Genomic DNA, 21,388 nt, shown 5'->3' with positions numbered 1-21,388 from the left:
GCCGCATTTGGAGTGACTTAACAGACATTTATTTAAATAAAAATCTTCGAGATTATTACTTCAAAATTCCTTTTATTGTAGCTTTACGAATAATATCATGCAATATTTATCAATAACAACATTCCGTTTTTGGAATGTGATAAATGGAATGGAATGCAATTACAGAATTTGCAACCCAGACAGTGTAGCTTAAAGTAGTGGAAACAAATTTAATATCAGTTTAAACAACCATATGAGTTAATTTCTCTCCCCAAATACATGTTAGCAGACAGTGTAGAAAAATCAATCACAGTCCACAGCGTGGCTGCTAATTAAACCTGGGAAAAGTAAAGATATGCAAACTGTTTACTCATTAATCTTTTCTACCATGTCAAGGAAAAACAGCAACAGGTTTGTAAGAGCTAGCCACAGACATTTGCCAAATTAATCATCTAAAAATAGAAAAAAAAATAATGATGAATTTTCTTTTCTTTCTTTCTCTTATATTTAAGCTGCCACAAATATTGCGTAACATTTTTGTAATAGATCCTTTGACAGTGTTACAACATTGTAACAAGTGGTTTGGATTAATGCAGCTATGTATAATAAAATAACTCTAAGCTTTGATGTCTTCTTCAACCAGACCCCCAAGACACACACATATACACACACACACACACACACACACACACATACATACATATAGACATCCAGATCCAGGTCTCACTAGAGACCCAGCATGTTGCCACATCCTAGCAACAGCAGCAGCCAGCATGCACAGGAATGAGATCAAAGTATTGCCAAAGCATTAGGAGGCAAGATATATAAAAACCCATAATTTTCTCCAGCTTTATCTCTACTTTTCTCTCTCACTCTTTACATTGACGCATGCCAGAGGGCATGGCAATGCAACTGTGGAGCTTGGGGAATAATGTGTGGAACACCCAGAAGGAAGGAAACAGACTTGCGGTGAAAGCTACATGGTTAGGAACATCTCTCACACATTTTTGACTCACTTGCCTTTAATGAACCACTGCTCACTGCAGAGATTAAATGTATAGATGTTTGTGAACTGATCCTTCTCAAGTAGCTCATCATTAAATATATTCAGGGAGCATCTGCTCCTCATATGGTAACAGGTTAGATATCTTAAGAACTATCCTGTAGAAACATTTCTAAATGAAAAGGTTAAAGCCATCATAATGAATGTCTGAACTCTTCAATCTAGCTGTCCTTTTATAGCCTGCGAAACATGTCACCACAGTGTAACTGTCTTAATCCTTTCACAGGAGGCTAGGTTTTGCGAAATGTAAACTATTCTATATGAATGCACTCAAACTCTGATTGTGTTACACTCTGCCCTCATTGGAATGGCAGCAGAAAGGCACAGTACTTGTAAATGACAAAATCAACTATGTTGTATAGCCACATGCAAGGATATGTGTTAGGTGATGTTCTATTAAGTGTTAACACTCTGCAGACTTATATGAATAGCAAAGTAGTGATTGAACTGAAAGTATACTCTGCAGGCGGGAGAAGAAAAGAGAGCTTTAATCAAAGCCCCTCATAAGAAAAAAAACCCTCCCCATAATCCACTGCCCTGTCAATAATATATCAAGTCAAAGAAGGGCAAATTTTGCGAAATTATTTATAAATCCATCATCCTGGTGTGGTCTATATCATCATTACAGTGACAGCACAAAAGCCTAGAGTAGTGTTTGATTTTTAATCACTCAAAGTGGCGCAGATAATGCTGGAGTACAAACAAAAGGAATCTCAAGTTCTCAAAAACAAGCAAGTGTAAAACTATGGTGATAAAGTTTCAAAGTGCAAGCAAGAGCACACAAAAGCATACATTATATACAGATCCAGAAAAAATTAAAAGACCACTGCAAAAAAAAGCCCACTAACATTCAAAGTGTGGGAGCAGGCACATTGCCCTGTGGCAGTGACACTAACTTCCGTCCCCCCACTTTTTTCTGAGTACAGTTATGTGTTATTGTTATTGTTGTTAAAGTTGTAATCTAGAAGATCTCAGTTTCGTTCTCTTTGGCAGCACTTATGGCGATAAACGGTAATTGTGGGAACACACTTCCCAGATATCCAGACTGTGTTGCATGTGTGACGTCCACGGTTGTCTCCGGTTGTAACTCTTCATTTTCCTCGCTGACGGTTGCTTTACTTTTTAGACAGTTTGCCTTCATCTGAGCGTCCAATTTCTTTCAATTTCTTTGGATTTTCTCTTAATTTTGAAGTTGTATCTGTAGTCATCGAAATTTTCTTAGTAGATTACTGTCGCAACACTTGCAGAGACTGGAAAAGCAGCCGCTTAGCTCCGTCTACCCTCTCCGGCAGACCAACCACTGCTGGGTGAACTAAAACGCATCACTAACTAAACGCCACTTGTGATTTTTTCCGCGAAACTTGCACCCAACACCCAGTTCGCAATATTGCAAATGCAAAGGCTTTCATCATTGGGCCATAGGCTCAATCACCATCGTGTTACCTCATACGGCAATAGATAGTGACTTAACAGACATTTATTTAAATCAAGAGATTATAACTAATAATAACAATAATAATATCATTACACAGTAAAGTTAAAATTGGAGACAAAAAAAAGTTTTAAAAAATGAATCTTTAGAATAATCAATAAATTAGTCGTTAGATTAATCAACTAATCAAAAAATACTTTCACATTGCAGTTGGGTGATGTAATGAGGTTTTCAATGGCGTTTGGATCTGGATTGGGCTGGCCATGACATGAAGAGAGAGATGCGAATTTCAGGAAATTTTGGAGTGGTCTCTAAATTTCTAACCAGAGCTGTAGGCTATGTTCTAGTCAAACATTTCAGAATCGTAAAACTTAAATGATATTCTAACAGAAACGTGAACAGCTCACAACTCTTACCCCACATTTTACATCACTGTAATATTTCTTACCCACAATTCACCACTCATTTCTCCAAGAACCTATTTTGTTGTATGTAACACTAAAAGTGTCGGAAAGGGAGGATAAAAAAGCCAACAGGGAAAGTCAAGTGTTCAAAAAGCTAACATGTGCAACAGGATGCACAGTTGGCTCAACACCGTCCAAAGGTAATACAGCAGAAAGGAAGGAGACAACTTATTGATTTGCCTCGCAACAGACTGTATAACATGCCTGCAAAAACATGCCTCCCGCCTAAGACATTAAAGTGTCAAGACAGTGTTGCCCTAAAAATCATCTCACACTTGATATATAAAAACATTCAACGTCTAAACATGTTTCTACTGATTTACATCACTGAAGTACATATTACATTACTACTTTTGCATATACTCAGAAGAAAATATATGCCCAAGATGATCCTGATCAGAGAGCTTACCTTTTACCTATGACAGGTCCAATGTTCATCTTCATGCAACTAACTTCCCGGATCTGAACACCCATGGCACAGGGTGAGGTCCCATTCCAGAATCTGGTTCTATTGAGATCCACTGCGCCATCTTCATTACAGGGGCCCCAGGCTGAGGCCTCCCAGTAGAACACCATACAAGGGTGGTCATTACAGACTCTCCACTCCTCAAGGGCTGGAGTTGCTGGACACTTCCTGCCTTCTGGTCAACAACACACAGGTAAGAACCACAGAGTAAAAGATATGAAGACTTTTGTATTCAACTTGGCATTCTGTAAAATCTTAGTAGACAGGGTTCAGCATTTTGATGTGGGTCTGTGAGGTCTTTAACTAGTGCTCTTCTTTCTTATTATGCAGAGTACCTGTGATTTGGACAAAATCTAAAATGTTACTTGAAGCTTAAGATAGTTATAATATCATTAACCGTTTGCTGACTAAACAAAACAAATGTTTTTTCAGGGTTAGCTAAGTTGACCATTTTCAAGTTATATCTTGTTTGAAGAATCTAACATTGCCCACAAAAGCTTTTCTGCTGCCTGCTTACCGTATCCTAGTTGTCACATCTAAACTCATTATATGGACACACACTGTACATTTCTGTTGTCAACTTCAATGACCTGGACATCTTTGAAAACTTCTGTGCATTCAAGATGATGTGTATGGCTACGCAGTAGGACACCTTGCCAATAATAATATCAAAGTACAAAATATTATCACTTTTTAAGTGAGTAATTTACTCTCTATTTGTAGACAGGTAACACCATGATTTAAATTTTATCTTTCTAAAGCAAAAAAGCATATGGAGAATGCATACAAGTTCCACATTTGTCATAAATTAGTTATTGTTATGCAAAGACGTTATTTTAATTTTGTTGTACTGTGTCCTACACAGGCACACACACACACACACACACACACACACACACACATACAAACCATACAAAGATAAAGAACACATCTATCACATATAAGTAACACATAAATAAAAATGTGCGCACTCACTCCACACATACATTAAGTTGTTTGTTGATAGGTGAGTTTGTTTCTAAACCAACCTTAACCAACACTTGAACTTTCTGACTCTCATGCTGTCACTAACTCTTTAAAACAAACAGAAAAATATACCCAAATACAGCACACACACATTTGTCACAGCACTTTTGCCAGAATGCAGATAGCCAGCAACATAGTAACAAACAACATAATGTGAAACCTGGCTTAAGCTGTGAGATTCTTTCATCAGCTGTTATGGCAGATATGCATTTGGTTACAGAAACTAATGCGTAGTTGTTGGCTGCCAAGACAATGTTGTCTGACTAAAAAACACCACACTTTAGTCAATGGTTTTTGCCATAAAAAATGTCCAAAAAGGATTGAAAGCTAAAAAGTAAGGGAAGGTAAAATCAAAGTTTATGTGATTTTTTTCTTAGAAAGCCTTCTTAAATCTCTTTTTTGTTTTTCATTTGCTACATTTAGCTTAGAATCAATCTGTGGGTTTCCTAGTTTGATTTTCCTGATTTTGTCAATATAATTATAATTTACATTAGTTTATTTAAAAAATGTTAAATCTTACTCGCCTGATTATGTTTTGTACTATTGCAAACCTGGCACCTAAACTACCCATAACATTTTCCTAGTAGCAGCTGATGCAGCCTCGAGCCGCCTTTCTCAAGCAGAGCCCAGAAATGGGCTACAGAGGTCTGCTGAACTCACTTCTTAATAACTCCACATCAAACATAGTCTTCAAAAGTCTTCAGCACCTAAATCAATGAAGCTCTGACAGCACTTGAGGCAAAAAAACTTGCTTTATATGTTTCTCAGAAAATCACAATTGTAAGTAAGGTCTCCCCTCACTCTATGTTTTGTCATCCAGTAACATTGTTACTGTACTGAAAATATTACTTATGTAGCTAAGAGTCAGAAAGGTACACTAACATGGTATTTTTTTCTGTCCTCCCAAACCACTAATCTTTTTTTCTATTCCATATTATTTTATTACAGGTACTGCTTGGTATTTATTATGGCCTTAAATTACACTCTTATTCATTGCTATAATCTAAATTGTCTCCCTCTAAAGTGATATCTAGGGATGCCTGGGAACAATACAGCAGAGAAATGAGGTTCGTTACCAATCTGTAAGAAATGACTGAAAGATGTAGGTGGGGATCTGGCATTACCTTTTCCGGGGATTGCCAACACAGTGCGAGTACGGCTCTGTCTACCTTCTGATGACTTGGTGGCACAGCTGTGGGAGCAGGGTGACCAGAGAGACCATGAGCCAACCACACAGTCTGTTGGACAGGCCACCTCACAGGCCACTACTGTGGGGGGAGGGTTGTCTACACAATGGGCAATGTGAACATCTTCCCCTAGGAAGACAATTTAAGAAAAGAAAATTTAAATGGATACATCATCTTTAAAATAGTAAAAAAAACCTCAAAGAATCATTAAACTATGCGCACATGATCAAACATCAATCAGGTAGTGATAAAACCATGCGTAAATGGAACCAACACACATTAGGGCTTTATTCATACCACAATTAAGGTAAGGGATGCATGAAATCACAAGCGTGATGAGGATCAAAAATAATGTGTCAGGATTCAAGGGCGTTTACATTTTACAAGAAAGGGTTGTACGCTGAAATGTTAGTCCTTCATGCTACGCACAAATAGAACATTAAAAAATAAAATAAAATAGATAAAATACAGTTGTTTATATAGTTATGTATATACTTGTTTACCTATTTCAGTAAACACCAACAAATTGATAATTGTGGAGTGTATCTTTTTTATTTGCGTCTGTGGGCATTTGAACTGCTACAAGACAGTGTTACATAATGTGGCTGGCATCTAAACATGTCCCTCCCGCCTTGACTTTGAGCAACAAACCTATTTAATGTAAATAAAAAGTCCACCTCCCATTGTCTATTGTTGTGTTAGCACCAAAACACGGACCACCTGTGAAATGCATAAGCTTGATCTGAAATCATGTATTTGCCTGGTATCTGTTAAATGTGTTCAGAAGTTGCCATTGTCTTCCTTATATAAGCTGCACTTTATCCAATCCTTGTGCTTCTTTCCAACATATAATTACAAATGTGCATACACCAGGTGATCAGGTTTTCATTGTGGGATCACATAAAAAAAGCAAATGCACTTCACATAGAGCTACAACTAGAAATATATGCTCAGCTGTTTTGACATTATCTGCTTGCCTCAGTTTTGAGTTGTTTCCCATTTTCTGTAAGGCTTGCATTTTCTTTCAATGGTAGAAGGATGTGCTGTCCTGATGAAATTTTTAGTTGCGACACGTATAATTGAAATAACTGATAAAGAAAATGATGATGACGATGATAATGATGATCTCATTGTTGTCAACAACATTAATGTTTATACCAGGCTTAAACATAACGAGATTAATGCTGGATACACACTGAAGATCACATGGTAATGCTGGTTGTAAATTGTAGCAAGATTAAGAACAAATTATTATGTTTGTTTATCATTATGTTTAATGTTTTAATTTTTTTGGTAAATAAAAACCCTATTACTAATCCATATTGGCAGTTAGCCAAATGAAAAAAAAATGTAATCCTTTAAACAAAATACATTTCCTTCTCAATGAAAGATTCACACCAAACTTTAGGAGTCACTCTTTAGTTTTAGAAAATTCTGTCAAACACAAATGGAATTTCATTTCATCTCAAAGAATAATTACGCCAACCCATTGATATTCTGTGCTCGTTTTAAAAGCTATCCCTCAGCTTTCATCTTGAAGTCATGTTATGAAATATTTATCATAGCTCCCACTTAACTCTTCTTTCAGGAGGGAAACATCTACAGGAAAGACGGAGCATTGTCTCTTTACTGTAATTCCAGGATAATCACTTATTGTGTGATAACACCCAAAATAAATATTTTCGCATGAATATGAATGACTGATTAATACCCTGAGTAATAACAAACAAACAAAAAAAATCTGCTTGTTGTTTCTGTTGCAACCTGACCAGACTTAGCAGATTGCTACTTTCTCTCCCTCTCTGTCCAAGAAGGAGAGAAATCAATTTCAGAAACAACGATACCATCCTGTTGTCAAAACAATGCCACCAGCAGCATTGTTTTCAAATACCTATGTTCACACGCTGTCATTAACTATGTTGAACTTTGCCACTACATCATGGCATATGGTTTAACAATAACATCCCCAGGGAAAATTTGTCACCAATTTGTCTTTCTTTCTTTTCTAAGTGAGAACCCTTGATGCAGAGCAATTGAAAGTTTAGCCTTAACAGACAGATTCTACCTTGGGAGTTTGAAAACCTTTTGCCCAAAAAGCATCGAACATCTCCAGCCATTAAAAAACACGGCGTGTATACAGCACAAGATGTTTATCTGCTTAAGGTGAAGGTAAAGTCCAATAGTATAGGATGCATTATTCCTTTCACAGGTGATACATCTGCAAATAAGATGGGGGGTTCTCCAGTTGAACTAACAAAACAAAAATTCTCAAGCATTTGATTTAAGTGATACTTTCTCACCCTCAGCATTGTATATTGTATATATATATATGTCTCATATACTTAAAATTAAAAGTTTTAAAAAATGAGTATTTTGGGTGGAATACGAATAATTGTATTAACAATATAACTCTGAATACACCAACTAAACAAAGATCTTGAGGCTGCAGCATTTGAATAGGAATTGTACTTTACATAATTGTTTCGAACTGAGAGAGATATTTAAAGCCGGGGGAAGCAAAATGTGTTGGTTCAGTTTGGCTCCCACCCAGGTAATTATCTCAGGCTTCAAGTAAGCATTAAATGAAACATTGTATGAGCAGATCAGATTATGTGAATCAACCTCCCTGACCCACATTTCGAGGGTTGGACGCTCTGGACTGTATCTTTTCTATCTTTATAGTTTCTCTGTAATGTGGTTATTAGCTTCTCTGAATGTGGAAAGTAGGTAACGAGTTACAGCAGGACAATGTTTGAAACTTTGAAAGAGAACTACAATGATGGAAATTTTTGAAACATGGAGTACTTTCATTAAATATAGAGAAATAGCTGCAGAACACCAATTTGGCAAGTCATCAAATAAATTGTTTTAAATATATGGTCTTAGTATCTAGACCTACCTACACCTAAATGTGACAAACGATACTTATAACATTATTTCAACAATTCCTTGATTGAAATAAAAAAGAAAAACTGCAAATATGGTTTTTCGGAACAGAACACGTTCAAACTGTCATACCAATACCATTCAAGAAAATTCTTTATTGCGGTTACCATTTGACAAAAACTAGAAAAAATATCTTAAATCTCTGCCTAAACCAACCATATGAAAAAAAGTCAGCAGTGACTTTTTAATCATGACAGTTTAAAAAAATAGATAAAAAAGATCATTCAATTTAAAAACAATGATATTTCAATACATTTGATAATGGCATATCCACTGTCATGTAAATCACTGCTTGAACACAAAAGGCACACACTCAATATTGGTTTATTTCATCATGTAACATGTCTCAATATCAACATTTATTTCAAAGCTATGAGATAAAAAATTAAGAAAAACTACTTTTAATTCATACTTGGGAACCCATGGTCAGTCCTTGCTCCATTATAAGGCTTTATAGCTTCAGTAAAATCCATGGACAGAAGATGCTAGAAGTCGACCAAATTGTTCTGATTTATTGTTACATCTATTCTTGCCATAGAAGGTTATTATTAAAAAGGTTATTATTCTATAATCAAAGACAATAACCACCAAGGGCTAATAAATATTTTAGCAAACAAAATTAACCAAAGCCTCTCAAAGCTTTGCTTGGAAACATTAGCCAAAGAAAAAGGGTATGATAAAATCCAGGAGCACAATGTGTGTATCTGTGTGAATACATATTTGTGTGTATGTGTGGGTGTGTGCATGTGGGGGTGGGGGGGCTCTGCAAATAGATGACTGCCCTAGGGGTCCTATTGCATTATTAATACATGGATCTGTAGTTGGAGCTCTCACTCAGATATAATACTACGGCCTCCTGCATGAAATTTCAACAGAATTTCTATTCTACTCGCCCACCCACCAATTAATCCTCTTCATTGTTATTATTCAGGTAGGAGCAGAAAAAAAAACGTAGAAGTCCTGGCCTTTGCTAAAAAATTTAACAATCACACACTGCGCAGGCAGCTTTTAAGACCGGGCAAAAGTAAAAAGGCAAATTGGACAAAACTACCATGACCATCAAAGCGTGCTCTGACAAACTAGTCTGTGTCACTAATTAGAGATGCCTATCAATCATGTCATGTTTCATTATAGTTGACAGTAACAACAAAAGCTTTCCTTTGTTAAATTTGCATGACAAGTGTTGACCAGTTGTGCAGTGCTTGTGTAAGCTGATGGTAATATACTGCAGACATAATTTGTTGGTTTTAGAAAAGTCAGAGTTGAGACAAACTGTGTCTCACAGGTGAATCCAGTAGAAGTCCCCAATGGTCTAAGTTAGTTTAAGAAATATGAATATGAAATACGAATCTCGCATGACTGGTAGCTGTGGAGTGAGAGGGAGCTAGGAAGCTGTCAAAGCACCTTTACTAATCCTGGGCCAAAAAGGTAATAGATTTTTTTTTTCTTAAATTAGTTTGCAGCGACTGCAGACATGCTTCTTCCAAGCTCAGAACGGCATGTTGGGCAACTTCTTCTTCATATATCTAAAATGAATATGATTATGATCATGTCTTAAGTTGCATATAACATGGATGAAAGTTTCAAAGCATTAGTCTATACATGAATGCCACATGATGAGACAGAAGACTTGCTTTATGTTTGTTAGGATCACAGACTAACTAACTAACTAAATAAATGCATAACTGGTACTGATACTGATAATTTTCCACAATTACAGTGACTTCCTCGGTTACTATATGTAATATTCTTACACAGTCCATCTACTGTATATAATAGTCAAAAAAAATATCTCTTAGTGCATGTACAATTGCCACACAGATCATTTACAACATATTGATGTATCTAATGCATGTAATCTAATGTAATGATGAAAACATTAATCTGTATAAAGTCACCAATATTTTTTTCAAACTCTTCAAAGACTATGTTAAAATATCTAAACAACATGAATGGACAAAGTGTACGCAGAAGTGTTTTAGGAATTACCTGATGTATTTGAAAAGCAATACAAGCCGGCATTTAGGTGATAGACGATGTTATCTCATTGCTTGAGCAGCCATAGATAAATTAAATCTCCATCAGATAAGGTTTGCTGGGAAACTGCTGTTTCTTACTCCCTTTAGGCACAGACTTTCATCAGACAACTTTATGAGTTTTCAGGCATAAAATGCAGAGCAGTTTCATGAAGAACGGCAGATACTTTCTCAACCAGGGAATAAGAGGGAAAAACTATAAAAAATCTCTGGGTGCCTGTCACTTTGTTAAGCTTCTCAATCTTAAATTGTTCAAGGCAGTTCAAACACCTACTCCACCTACACCATAAAGATCGTAGTTTTTACTCTTTGTGTGTAGGTTTTTCAATTTAAAAATGACACATAACAGTGGCAACATATACTTCCATGCTTTTCCAATATTTAAGGTCTCAGAAAGTATATGTGTGTCTAAAGTAACAGTATAAAGTAAAAAAATAAATTAAAAATTAAAAAAACATGCTACATTGGAAGGCTACACAAAGTACTAGAATCCCCAAAAGGTTGGTTTGAACCGAAGTCCCGCCTATAACCAAGCCAATAGACAATCATAGTTAAGGATCTTGGATGTGGCACTTGGGGGGGCCAATCTCGATCTGCAAAATGTTAAAATACTATTAAATTATATATTAGGGGAAAGTCTTCAAAGAAACCACACCTTAACCCAATAATGTTGCAGCTAACCTCATTAACAATCCACCTTCAGGATGGATATAGCTTTCTCTTATTAAGGCTATATAAAATATCTGGGATGACTGGTTCATAACAGTAACTATCTTACAATTTAAATAAAATATCTCACAGTATATTAACTTAAATCTTTGTGCTAAGTCTTGATAACATGGGCGAAATAAATAAATTAGTAAATCTAGTCGATAGAGCTCAGATTAATTAATTTTCAATTTAAATCATTTCACTGCAATCTGTGTCTTCTATTTCATTTTACTCCACTGAGTCCACCTGTTTCTTAAAACTCCTTTGAATATCTAAAAAGATTGTATCACCCTTCACCTTATTCTAGTGATAATTCATAAACTTCTCTAATCTGATCACCTTGTTTTTCTTCAGATCATGACATTGACACCTCTTACAGCTATAGAAGTAGATTGAAGGGAAAGGTCGCACCTCAATCAATACATTACAGCTGGAACATACCAGAGGATGTTTCTGACTGTGTGTTTCTCTGTAGAACATGTGTTTGACCCTCCTTGCGACAGGTCCAGGAGGGGTAGAGTGCAAGCTGAAATTGTGCCATTATTAATCGATTGCTGATGGTGATGTTCTGTGGGATAAATAAAATTACACTTGAAAGCCAAGTAATGTTGTGTCATATCTTTCCATCATGTTTCCAAAGCTGCTGTTGACGGTTGCATGCTCGTTATTTTTTCTCTGATAAATTAATAAAATGTAATGAGTTTATCTGCCAGCTGTTGTTGTAATATGAGTTTTCATAAATCTGTATTTAGCTACGGTCATAGCTTATAACATCACCAACCCTCTGACATAGTAGGAGGTGGCTTATAACCAGAAAATGACACACACTCACTCAGGGGAGGCACATGATCTGTATACTGGCTGTTCTCTGAGTTTAACATTACCTGTCAAATGTCAGTGGCTTATTGGTTTGTTATTTGCCCATGGCACTTAAGTCTGCTGCCCTTATATGATTTATACAGGCATTTTCTTGTATAAATTGCAAATTGCCATGCATGCACATCCAATGTAACATGAAAATGCAATTCATAAACATTCTCAAGTGGGTAAGAAAATACTTTGCTGTGTGCACAGGCTTTATAAATCCCACGTAGGATTTTCTTATTTTATTCTTTGTGCAAAAAAAATAATATGTGAATATTTGAATGTACAGATAAACAGCAATTAGCTGCTGCTTTCTCCATGGTCTGCTAAATATGTTAAGCATAACAGAAAAGTACCTTAAAGTATATAATATCTTAAAGAAAATGACATAACCATTATCAAAGTAGATCACTGAGATATTTCTAATAAAATGATTATCACAGTAATATAACTTATTTATTTAGTTTACGCTTTTTTTCTGTTCACAATTCAATTCAAATAAGAAAACAAAGAACGAAAAAAAGAAAAATTCTCATGTTTTTTTCCCAGAACTCATCATTTCAAATATCTAATATAAAGACAGAAAATGTTTCACTTATAAAATGTTTTCATCAATATATACAACCCTAGCATATGAACATTACAAAAAAAGAAAATAAGAAAAGGATATAATTCTAGTTCAAAGTCTACCCATGTCTTGAAGTGCTTTTCATACATACAGTGAAAGATGTGAAATCGTGAACTCATGTCCAGCTGTGAGATGTATAAAAAAACAAGGCTTCTTAAAGGATTTTGCATTGCTTTTGACCCAACATTGTTGTGTATGTGAAAGTCATTATGAGCCAATTTATAAGGAACAGTCAATAACTTGTAAACATTTAGTAACAATAAATCAAATACAGATAATTTAATAAGCCTTTCCCCCAAAACCTCCCAAAGCTTGCATCCTTAGTTGTCCTGTCAAAACTCATTAGACCTCCCTGTTGCCTAATACATTTGGACCCTCTACTGCCTTCCTGATAAAGATACAGACAATCCATTGTGACAGAATAATAAAACACCAGCTAAAAAGGGTGCAATTAGGTTTATAATCTATGGAGATGAGCAATTAATGCCTGGTAGGAAGCTAGGATTCTGACTTTTAATCAGGCCAATGTTTTCTGTGCCTGTAAACTCACTGATGGACTCTCATGAATAATGCATGCTTCGTTAACGCTGATGTTCCTATTACCCAACATGATGATATGGCTGAGCACAAAGGATCACATTGTACCTGATGGTTCATGCATCACAATGCTACTGATAACGGTACACGTCCAGACCACAGCACTTAATGGCTCTACTATGGCCTTGATGAATACAGTTACCTTATTGTAACTTTCTACTTGTTTTTTGTGTTGTAGTCTATGGTAAGCATCTTTTTTAAGAAAAACATGAGCCCATACAAACACAAGGCGAAGGAAAGGTGCCAAGGTGCCATTAAGTTTGAACAGTGCATTATGTTGATATAATTAACTGATTTTTAAAAAATAATAGTTTAATTACTGAACACATGGACTGATGGTAATTTTTTGATATTCATAAAATGTTTAAAGAAAGTACACCTTTTTATAACGTTATCTATTAAAATGATAAATTGGGCCGATCAGCACCTCTAAAGTGGATTACCAATTGTCGACAACCTCTTTGTGCAAAGAAAGTATGTTTCCCAAAATGTGAAAGATAAATAGCCTTTTGTAGCTGGAAGGAGACCAACTGAAGTAATACTCTGTGATAAGTGATTTATTCATGCTGGGGATAAAAATATATTTATTCTAATGCATTTATTTCAATGTTCCTTTGGGATGCAAATCTAGAACAGTACCTTCAGCACTGACACAGGTCATCTTCAGGACTTCAGTTCCAGGACCACAGGAGCTTTTATTGGGAATGCATTTTCCTTCTTGTTGGACCTGCCACAGGTAGCAGGCGGGATCCTCGCAGGGGATAGACTCCACCAGATGAGGGCAGGTCTCTGAAGGACTGCTGGACTCCCACAAAACCTCTCTCCTCCTCTTTCTGAAACCTGACAAAGAAGGAGAGGAGGGACGGAACATTTTTTTCAGAAAAGTAATTATTATCCCTGAACAAAAAAATAAGGCCACAGCAAAGATGGCTCAAACAAAGTATGCAGAATCCATCCTAGCTATTTAATACATTTCAGTATGAAAATGCAGATAGGACATGTTATCTGTGATCAATCAAGTTTTTTATGAACATGCAATAGTCAGTGGAAAGCCATGTATTTAAATTGTCAAATAACTGATGAACTGATGAAGTTGAGTTAAATGCTTTTGTTATTCCTCTTTTGACTAACTCGCTTTTTTCAGCAATCAATGAGATATTTTATATCTGGATGGACAAATGCTACATCTATTAGACACAAAATCAGCATGAGGAAAAGTACATTGTTTCATCTTTAAATATCTTGATGCCAAGTGAGACCTGAATTTAAATTTTCACTCTCTTATCATAAAAAAAAATTACAGTAGTAATCTCAAAATCTGCCTTTTGGTCTTTTTGACTGCACTAACAATAATTGCAGGTGTGTTTTAGGACCTAACCCTTGGTGACAGTTTGGACTAATTGTCTTCATCTGATGTCAAATTAGTTTCATTTTCTGTAGACGTAAAGCTGTTTTCTTAATTTCATCGTCTAAAATTTTCTTTTTCTTTTTGGTTCAATTGCCTGTAGTAATCCAAGTTAGTAATGAGTCATTCATGATGCCCATAATTTTTCCGGTCATTGTTGACTTGTCAACCAGTTTTTCATACCAGATAGTGCAGCAAATGCAAGGGCTTTCATCACTGGGCAATAGACTCAATCACCATTGAGTTCCCTTGTTTGGCAGAAGATTCAGACATTTTAATGAAAATCTTCAAGATTATGACTTTTATAATAGGTTTTTAAATTGAGTTTTTTTCATTAAATTGGCCTATTATTAATGTTAAGAAGATTTATTAAACTTGTACATCTAAAAACAAACATTTATTTTCACTTAAAAATTGACATATTTGGCCAATAAACTTATAGTTGTCAACTTCCCCTTCTTATTCCCATTCCTTTTCCTAGCCCATTTTTATATTTATTGAAATGGCACCACAAAGCAAAAGGGGCAAACACCGGTAGTTATTTTAGCAGCCAAGGAAACTCTAACCAATACATTTGTTCAAATCTCATACTCCAATCAACTAATCAAATCTCATACTCAGATAAACATCACAACTGGACACAGTGGATGTGTGAGAACACAAAAACGCACAAAGGAGCCAGCCGAGAGGGGAGTTAAAGAGACACAGTGGGAAAAAATAAGTGAGTCACGGAAGGGTAGACATAGCGTGCTCTTAAATGAGAAACGTAGACAGCAAAAACAGTGCTTTTAATCAAGAATGGAAAGACTTGTTTATGTTCTATGACCGCGGGGGTTATAAAATGTCCCTTCCAATAATTTTGTCAAATTTAAATACTGTATTGATCAGAATATAAAATGACCCTGATTATAAGATGACCCCCCTTTTCAAGACATTTTAAAAAAATTACTTTTTGAAGATTAAAACTTGTTTTTGTAAAGAAAACAATTTTATTCTACCTTTTGAATAAAATCATCTGTTAATAACTTTTACATTAAACTGTCACATTTAAATTAAATAAAACGACTTTAAAAATGTCAATGAATCATTAACCATCGAAATTAGGTCTATTTGTAAAGCAGTCTTGAAACAGCTGGATGACATCTCTGGAAACGGGCATTTCTTTGTTACATTTTTCCAGTAACATACTCACAAACTCTCCTGTCAATCTCTTGGAAGCGGCCACTTTGAGGACTGCAGCACCATTTTCTCTGTTACCACCTGTTAGGTTAGACCAGTGACTGTATATATAGATGGAAGACGCGTCTTTATGTTGGTCTGAAGCTAACGTTTACAGGTATGGAAACTTCAATGACTGTAGTGATTGTTTTAGTTAAGTTTCCTCTCGCCGATCCTCCTCTACTCTGCGAATCCGGAACAGATCGGCTGTATTTGTCAACAGAGCTGTCAATCATTCTTTTTACAACATCAAATAACTAATTAAAAATAAACTTGTTAGAAAAATGAACACTTGGATATAAATTAGCATGATATTTACTAGCTATAATGACAGAAACCATTTTTTGAGAAAAATGTATTTGCTGTGTATTTTGATTTTATAGTTTGACTCATCTGTAAACAATGAGGAGGCGGGCTTTATGACCTATACTGCAGCCAGTCAGCAGGGGGAGACAGACAGGTTCTCGGCTAGCCGCAGCACTATGAGGCGCTACAATGGCCGTGACCTTTATGGGTTTACAGGCATTTTCAGACACTCTGTGACAACAATTATCTTAAAATTGACATCCTTACTCCGCCTCAGTTGTTGGTTAACTTGGCCTACTTTTAAGCCATTTGTTCCAGACGATCACTTTAACTCTCCATCTTTCATCCCCCTGGCACTGTTGTTGTGAGTGACGGTTAGCCTCAGTCATAAGGGGTACACTCGCTTTACAGATAAGTAGCGCTATCTACTGTTATAAACCTATATTGGCCTTGAAAAGTCTAGACCCCGAATATAAGACAATCCCACTTTTTCAGATGTATGTCAGGGAAAAAAACCCAGTCTTATTCAGATACGCTATTATACTCGGATCTACGAATGCACGTTCAACCAGCAGAGGGCTCGTTCATATGAGACAGCTTTCACTCTGTTAACAGAGACTCCAGGCTGCAGTTTAGTTCAAACACTTCACTGATAAACCTGAGTGATACAGAGCTACTGTACATGTCTCTGACAATAATGATAATGGAAGTGAGATCTAAAAGGGGATATAACATGATATAAACAATAAATGACTAAATATGGTTTAAATGGTTGAATAACAAATTGTCCAATAACATTGATGAATCATTATCATTAAGCCAGTTACTTAATCAATTGCCTAATGGGCCCCTACCCTAATACATTAATTCTTTCAAAGCTGGATTGTTAAGAAAATATCACTGATATGGATGCCTCATGGTCTTATCTAAAGTCTTTATTGACCTCTGGGCTCTTCCAATTCCCTGATGACAGAGAACTGTTCCTATAGATGAAAAAAAAGTAGGAGAATTGCTATTTCCAGGCACCAACACATTCCCCAGTGACACCAATGACTCTTGAGGAGCAGTTTCTTTTATTTATTTATTTTTTTAGCAAAACTCATTTTACCAAGGCTCTGACCCTTGGCAGAAAGGTCCCACATTCATTCCCTCCACAGGTGGAACTGTCTAACCTGACAATGCCCACTCTTCACATTACATCCCACAACCTACTGGTGTTCAGGTACTAGTTCAGGAGACTGATCACGGTACACCCAGTGTACACTCTCAAAGAGCAGAGAGGATCGATTGCAGTATTGCTTGGAGCACTTACCGCAACTCACATCATACCCAACCATTGAGGCATGCCTAAGCAACAGTTTGGGCATATATTAATTATTGAAAGGTCATTTGGTTATATCATGTTTGCTTATCCACTAATTGACTACCAGCTAACCTTTAAGGTTCATGTGACCTCGGTTGCTCGGTCATGTCGATTAGACCTGTACAACATCAGGAAGATCAGACCCTACCTGTCAGAGCATGCAACACAACTGCTGGTACAGGCTCTCATGATATCACGCATTGACTACTGCAACTCCCTACTTGCATGCCTTTCTGCATGCACATTCAAACCTCTGCAGATCATCCAGAACGCAGCAGCACGACTGGTCTTCAATGAACCCAAAACAACACATCAGTCACTCCACTGTTCATATTTCTCCGCTGGCTCCCAGTTGCCGCTCACAACAAATTTAAAACCCTGTTGCTCGCTTATAAAACAGCAACAAAAAAACGGCCTCATCCAGGTCTATACTCTCTCCCGCCCATTACGCTTTGCCAATGACAGGCGCCTGGTACTCCCGTCACAACAGGGCCCTAAGTCGCTAACTAGACTCTTCTCCTCTGTAGTCCCCAGGTGGTGGAATGAGTTACCAAACTCCATTCAGTCTGCAGAGTCCCTTTCCACCTTTAAGAAAAAGACCCAGCTCTTTCATGAACACCTCTGCACTTAATGATATTGATGCTATTGATGATGATGACATTGAGGATTTTATTCATGTTCATTAGGATATTCCTGATGATAATGATGATTATATTGACCTTGTTGATGTTGTTGATGATGATTTAAAAATCGCTGCACTGCCTGTCGGCACCTGTGTCTGATCACACTTGACACTGTTCATTGGCACTTACTGATTTCGTTCCCTCCTGTCTTGATCGTTGCTTGTGTTGTATTAACTCTTGTCGATGAACATTGTTTTGGACAAAAGCGTCTGCTAAATGAAATTGTAACATTGTAACATTGTATTTCTGGGGAACTTCTGGGAAGTGCCATCCACGGATTTTCAGTCCATTGTTGTTCAGAAATATACCTCCCTGCACCTTGATGATTTTTTGTATTTAGAATTCAAACCAGAAACCTCCTGTATTCAATTTATTCATCTTCATGGCTGCAAAAAGTGATAGGCCACGATAACATGGAAAAATATAAAGCTACCGCGAGGTAATTCAAATTTGTAATTTTCTGGAGAGCAAAGCTGGGGAGGCATATGCATCTTGTCTGGTTGGCTCTTCTACCTGAACGCTGCGATCCCACGGACCTGTCGGTTAGAGACGGATCACAGTATATTCTGACATTGTGAAATATAAAGGCTAAGTGCACATTCAATCGGAGCAAGAAATTCTCTGCAGCTCAAGGACTACGGGCAAATGACTGGAATAATAACAATACCTACTACTCAATACCTGTTCATTGCTCAGCAGACAAGAGAGCTCACTTCAAGTTATTTTCTATTTGTTTCATAATCTGTCTGCTCTAGTCTCCGGATCTTTATGAATGCCATCAAATAACAGTATGCCCAAGTGGTCCCTGTGCAAAACAGCATGGGCTGTGTTTTCCACACTTTGAAATATAGAGTATTAATGACACTGTCTGTAAAAGAAGCTGGCTAATCTCATAGAGATCCAGCACTGGAGTGTGAGCACTGACCTCAACAATTCACACTTCAGTCGCTCCCAGGGGGCTTTCATGCACATTTACTCACAGCAGGGAGGAGGTCATGCTGCCCTTTTAGCACAGGACTAGCACACTAACAGCACTGCCAGTGCTGCATGCTGACTAAAACACACACCACATACACAGCGTCGCATCTCTAGAGCAGTCAAATATGACACACCTTCACCTGAGAAAAAAGACAAGAACATTTGGACAGCATGAGTGCACTGAATACTTGAGCAAGCTTTTTCGCATGCACAAAAACAAACACATGCACAGGCATACACACACGCACATACACACTCACTCATGTACCCAACACAAAAGCATAAACGCAGGAAGCATCATGTCTGCTGATACACTCTTCATACTCCTTGGGATTGAGAATGTAACCACAGGTATGCTTTCTTACTGCCATCGGCTGTGATTTATTCCAGAGCACACTTCCTATCAGTCAGCCACTAATCAACAAGAAATTCATAATTATACAGCATCGTCAGTCTCTTTCATAGCCTTCATCAGTACCTCTCTCTCTTTCAGCTTTGATGAGCCAAAGTATGAGTATCTATTGTTTAAACATTAAAAACATGGTGCATTAAGAATTAAAAGATGTTACGGTAACGCCTTTTGTTCACGTTGTCTTCAGCAACAGTTGCTTTCAACAGCTGGCTATCTGCAATTACAATTAACAATTATTATTTCTTAAATGTCTACTCATTATTTCCCCACTGGTCTTTAGTTGTAATCTTTGCAATTGAGTCTGTTTTTCAGATTAGCTTGTTAGTTAGTTTGTTAGTTAGATATCTGGCATGTATTTCAGATGGTCTCTGTTGATCCCTCTGTCTGTCCATCTGTTTAACATAATTCTTTTTTTTTTTTGGCCTTTTATGCCTTTATTATCAGATATTTGGTGTCCTGTCAAGGCAATGCTGTTCTGCTTGCAGCACAAATTAGTATATATCCATGTCCATGGTGTATTCACTGTGGCATATTGACAACTTAAATCCAGTAGTCAAATTCACATTCTACAAATCCATTAAAAGCCAAAACTTGTTCAGTCTCATATTCAATTTTCTCCATCCTACCTTTTTTCCCTTGTGGTACTTTGCAGTTTTCATGTACACAGGCACCCCAGGGAGACCACTGGGAGAGCAGGCAGAGGTGCTGGCAAGGAATGAAGCAATACTGGACAGCTGAGGGTGGGTCTTCACCAGCGCACAGCCTGGCATTCACAGGCCTGGATACTGAACAAAAAAGGCAAGGATATATCAAGCTTTAGCTGATCTAAGAAACACATAGGCACTGGTGTAGTGTAAATGTGTGTGTGTGTGTGTGTGTGTGTGTGTGTGTGCGCGTGTGTGTGTGCGTGTGCGCGTGTGCGTGTGTGTATTTGATGCTGCAAGAATTGTAAGAAAATTACAAAACAGAAGATAAAAAGAACAGATAATGGCTCTGTCATCTGCATGCAAAAAGGACAGGGCCACCTGGGAGTAAACAGGAGCTGAACAGGGAAATATTAAGGCAAGACACAGTATTACCAATTTACTGCTAAGCATAGCTGGTATCGCTTAAAGATATCTGAAAGCTAAGCCACCTGCTCTGACTTTATAAGACAAAATAAGAGGGCGTTTTTTGCCTGTCCGCAACACAGGGATTTATGCAATCTAATATTCCATTTTGATGCACCCCTGCACATCATTGAGTGGCAAATTTCCATTTAAATGAGAGACCAAAGAGAAATTCACCTAATGTCCATTGTGTTTTTTGTCTTCTTACTAAAAGCAATTTACATGGTGTTTGATCTTGTGAAAATGTTTAAAATGAGATGCCTGCTTAAACACATTTATAAAGAGGTTGTGCAGATATTTTTGACTTTCCTTAAATTTATTTATTTATTTATTTTATTTTGCTTTACTGCAGTAGATTTCTTACAGAAGGATATAGTTTTCCACATTACCTGACCCAGTAGCTCCCCAAATCACAGGAATTTAGCCACATTAGCTTTACATTAGTACACAGATTAAATGTTTTTTTCCCGTACAGTTTATGTATACTTGGTGCTAAAAACGCATTGAAGTCTCTG

General features: G+C 36.9%; 1 protein-coding gene across 1 annotated transcript in view; it reads right to left on the bottom strand.

The window, feature by feature from the left end:
* thsd7ba (thrombospondin, type I, domain containing 7Ba) overlaps positions 1-21,388 on the bottom strand; it is a 184,926-nt gene that overhangs the window by 85,688 nt on the left and 77,850 nt on the right. The window contains exons 6-9 of the mRNA XM_069663300.1: positions 20,391-20,549; positions 14,039-14,239; positions 5,555-5,746; positions 3,348-3,579 (exon numbers count right to left, since the gene is read on the bottom strand). Of these exons, the coding sequence (XP_069519401.1) occupies positions 3,348-3,579; positions 5,555-5,746; positions 14,039-14,239; positions 20,391-20,549 (784 nt within the window). The remainder of the gene's footprint in view (positions 1-3,347; positions 3,580-5,554; positions 5,747-14,038; positions 14,240-20,390; positions 20,550-21,388) is intronic.

The sequence above is a fragment of the Semicossyphus pulcher genome, unplaced genomic scaffold, assembly GCF_022749685.1.
Source record: "Semicossyphus pulcher isolate SPU_LCO1_2020_fin unplaced genomic scaffold, fSemPul1.0.p SCAF_15, whole genome shotgun sequence".
Taxonomy (NCBI): Eukaryota; Metazoa; Chordata; class Actinopteri; order Labriformes; family Labridae; genus Semicossyphus; species Semicossyphus pulcher.
The sequence above is the reverse complement of the archived record's forward strand: the minus strand, read 5'-3'. Positions and strand labels throughout refer to the sequence as shown.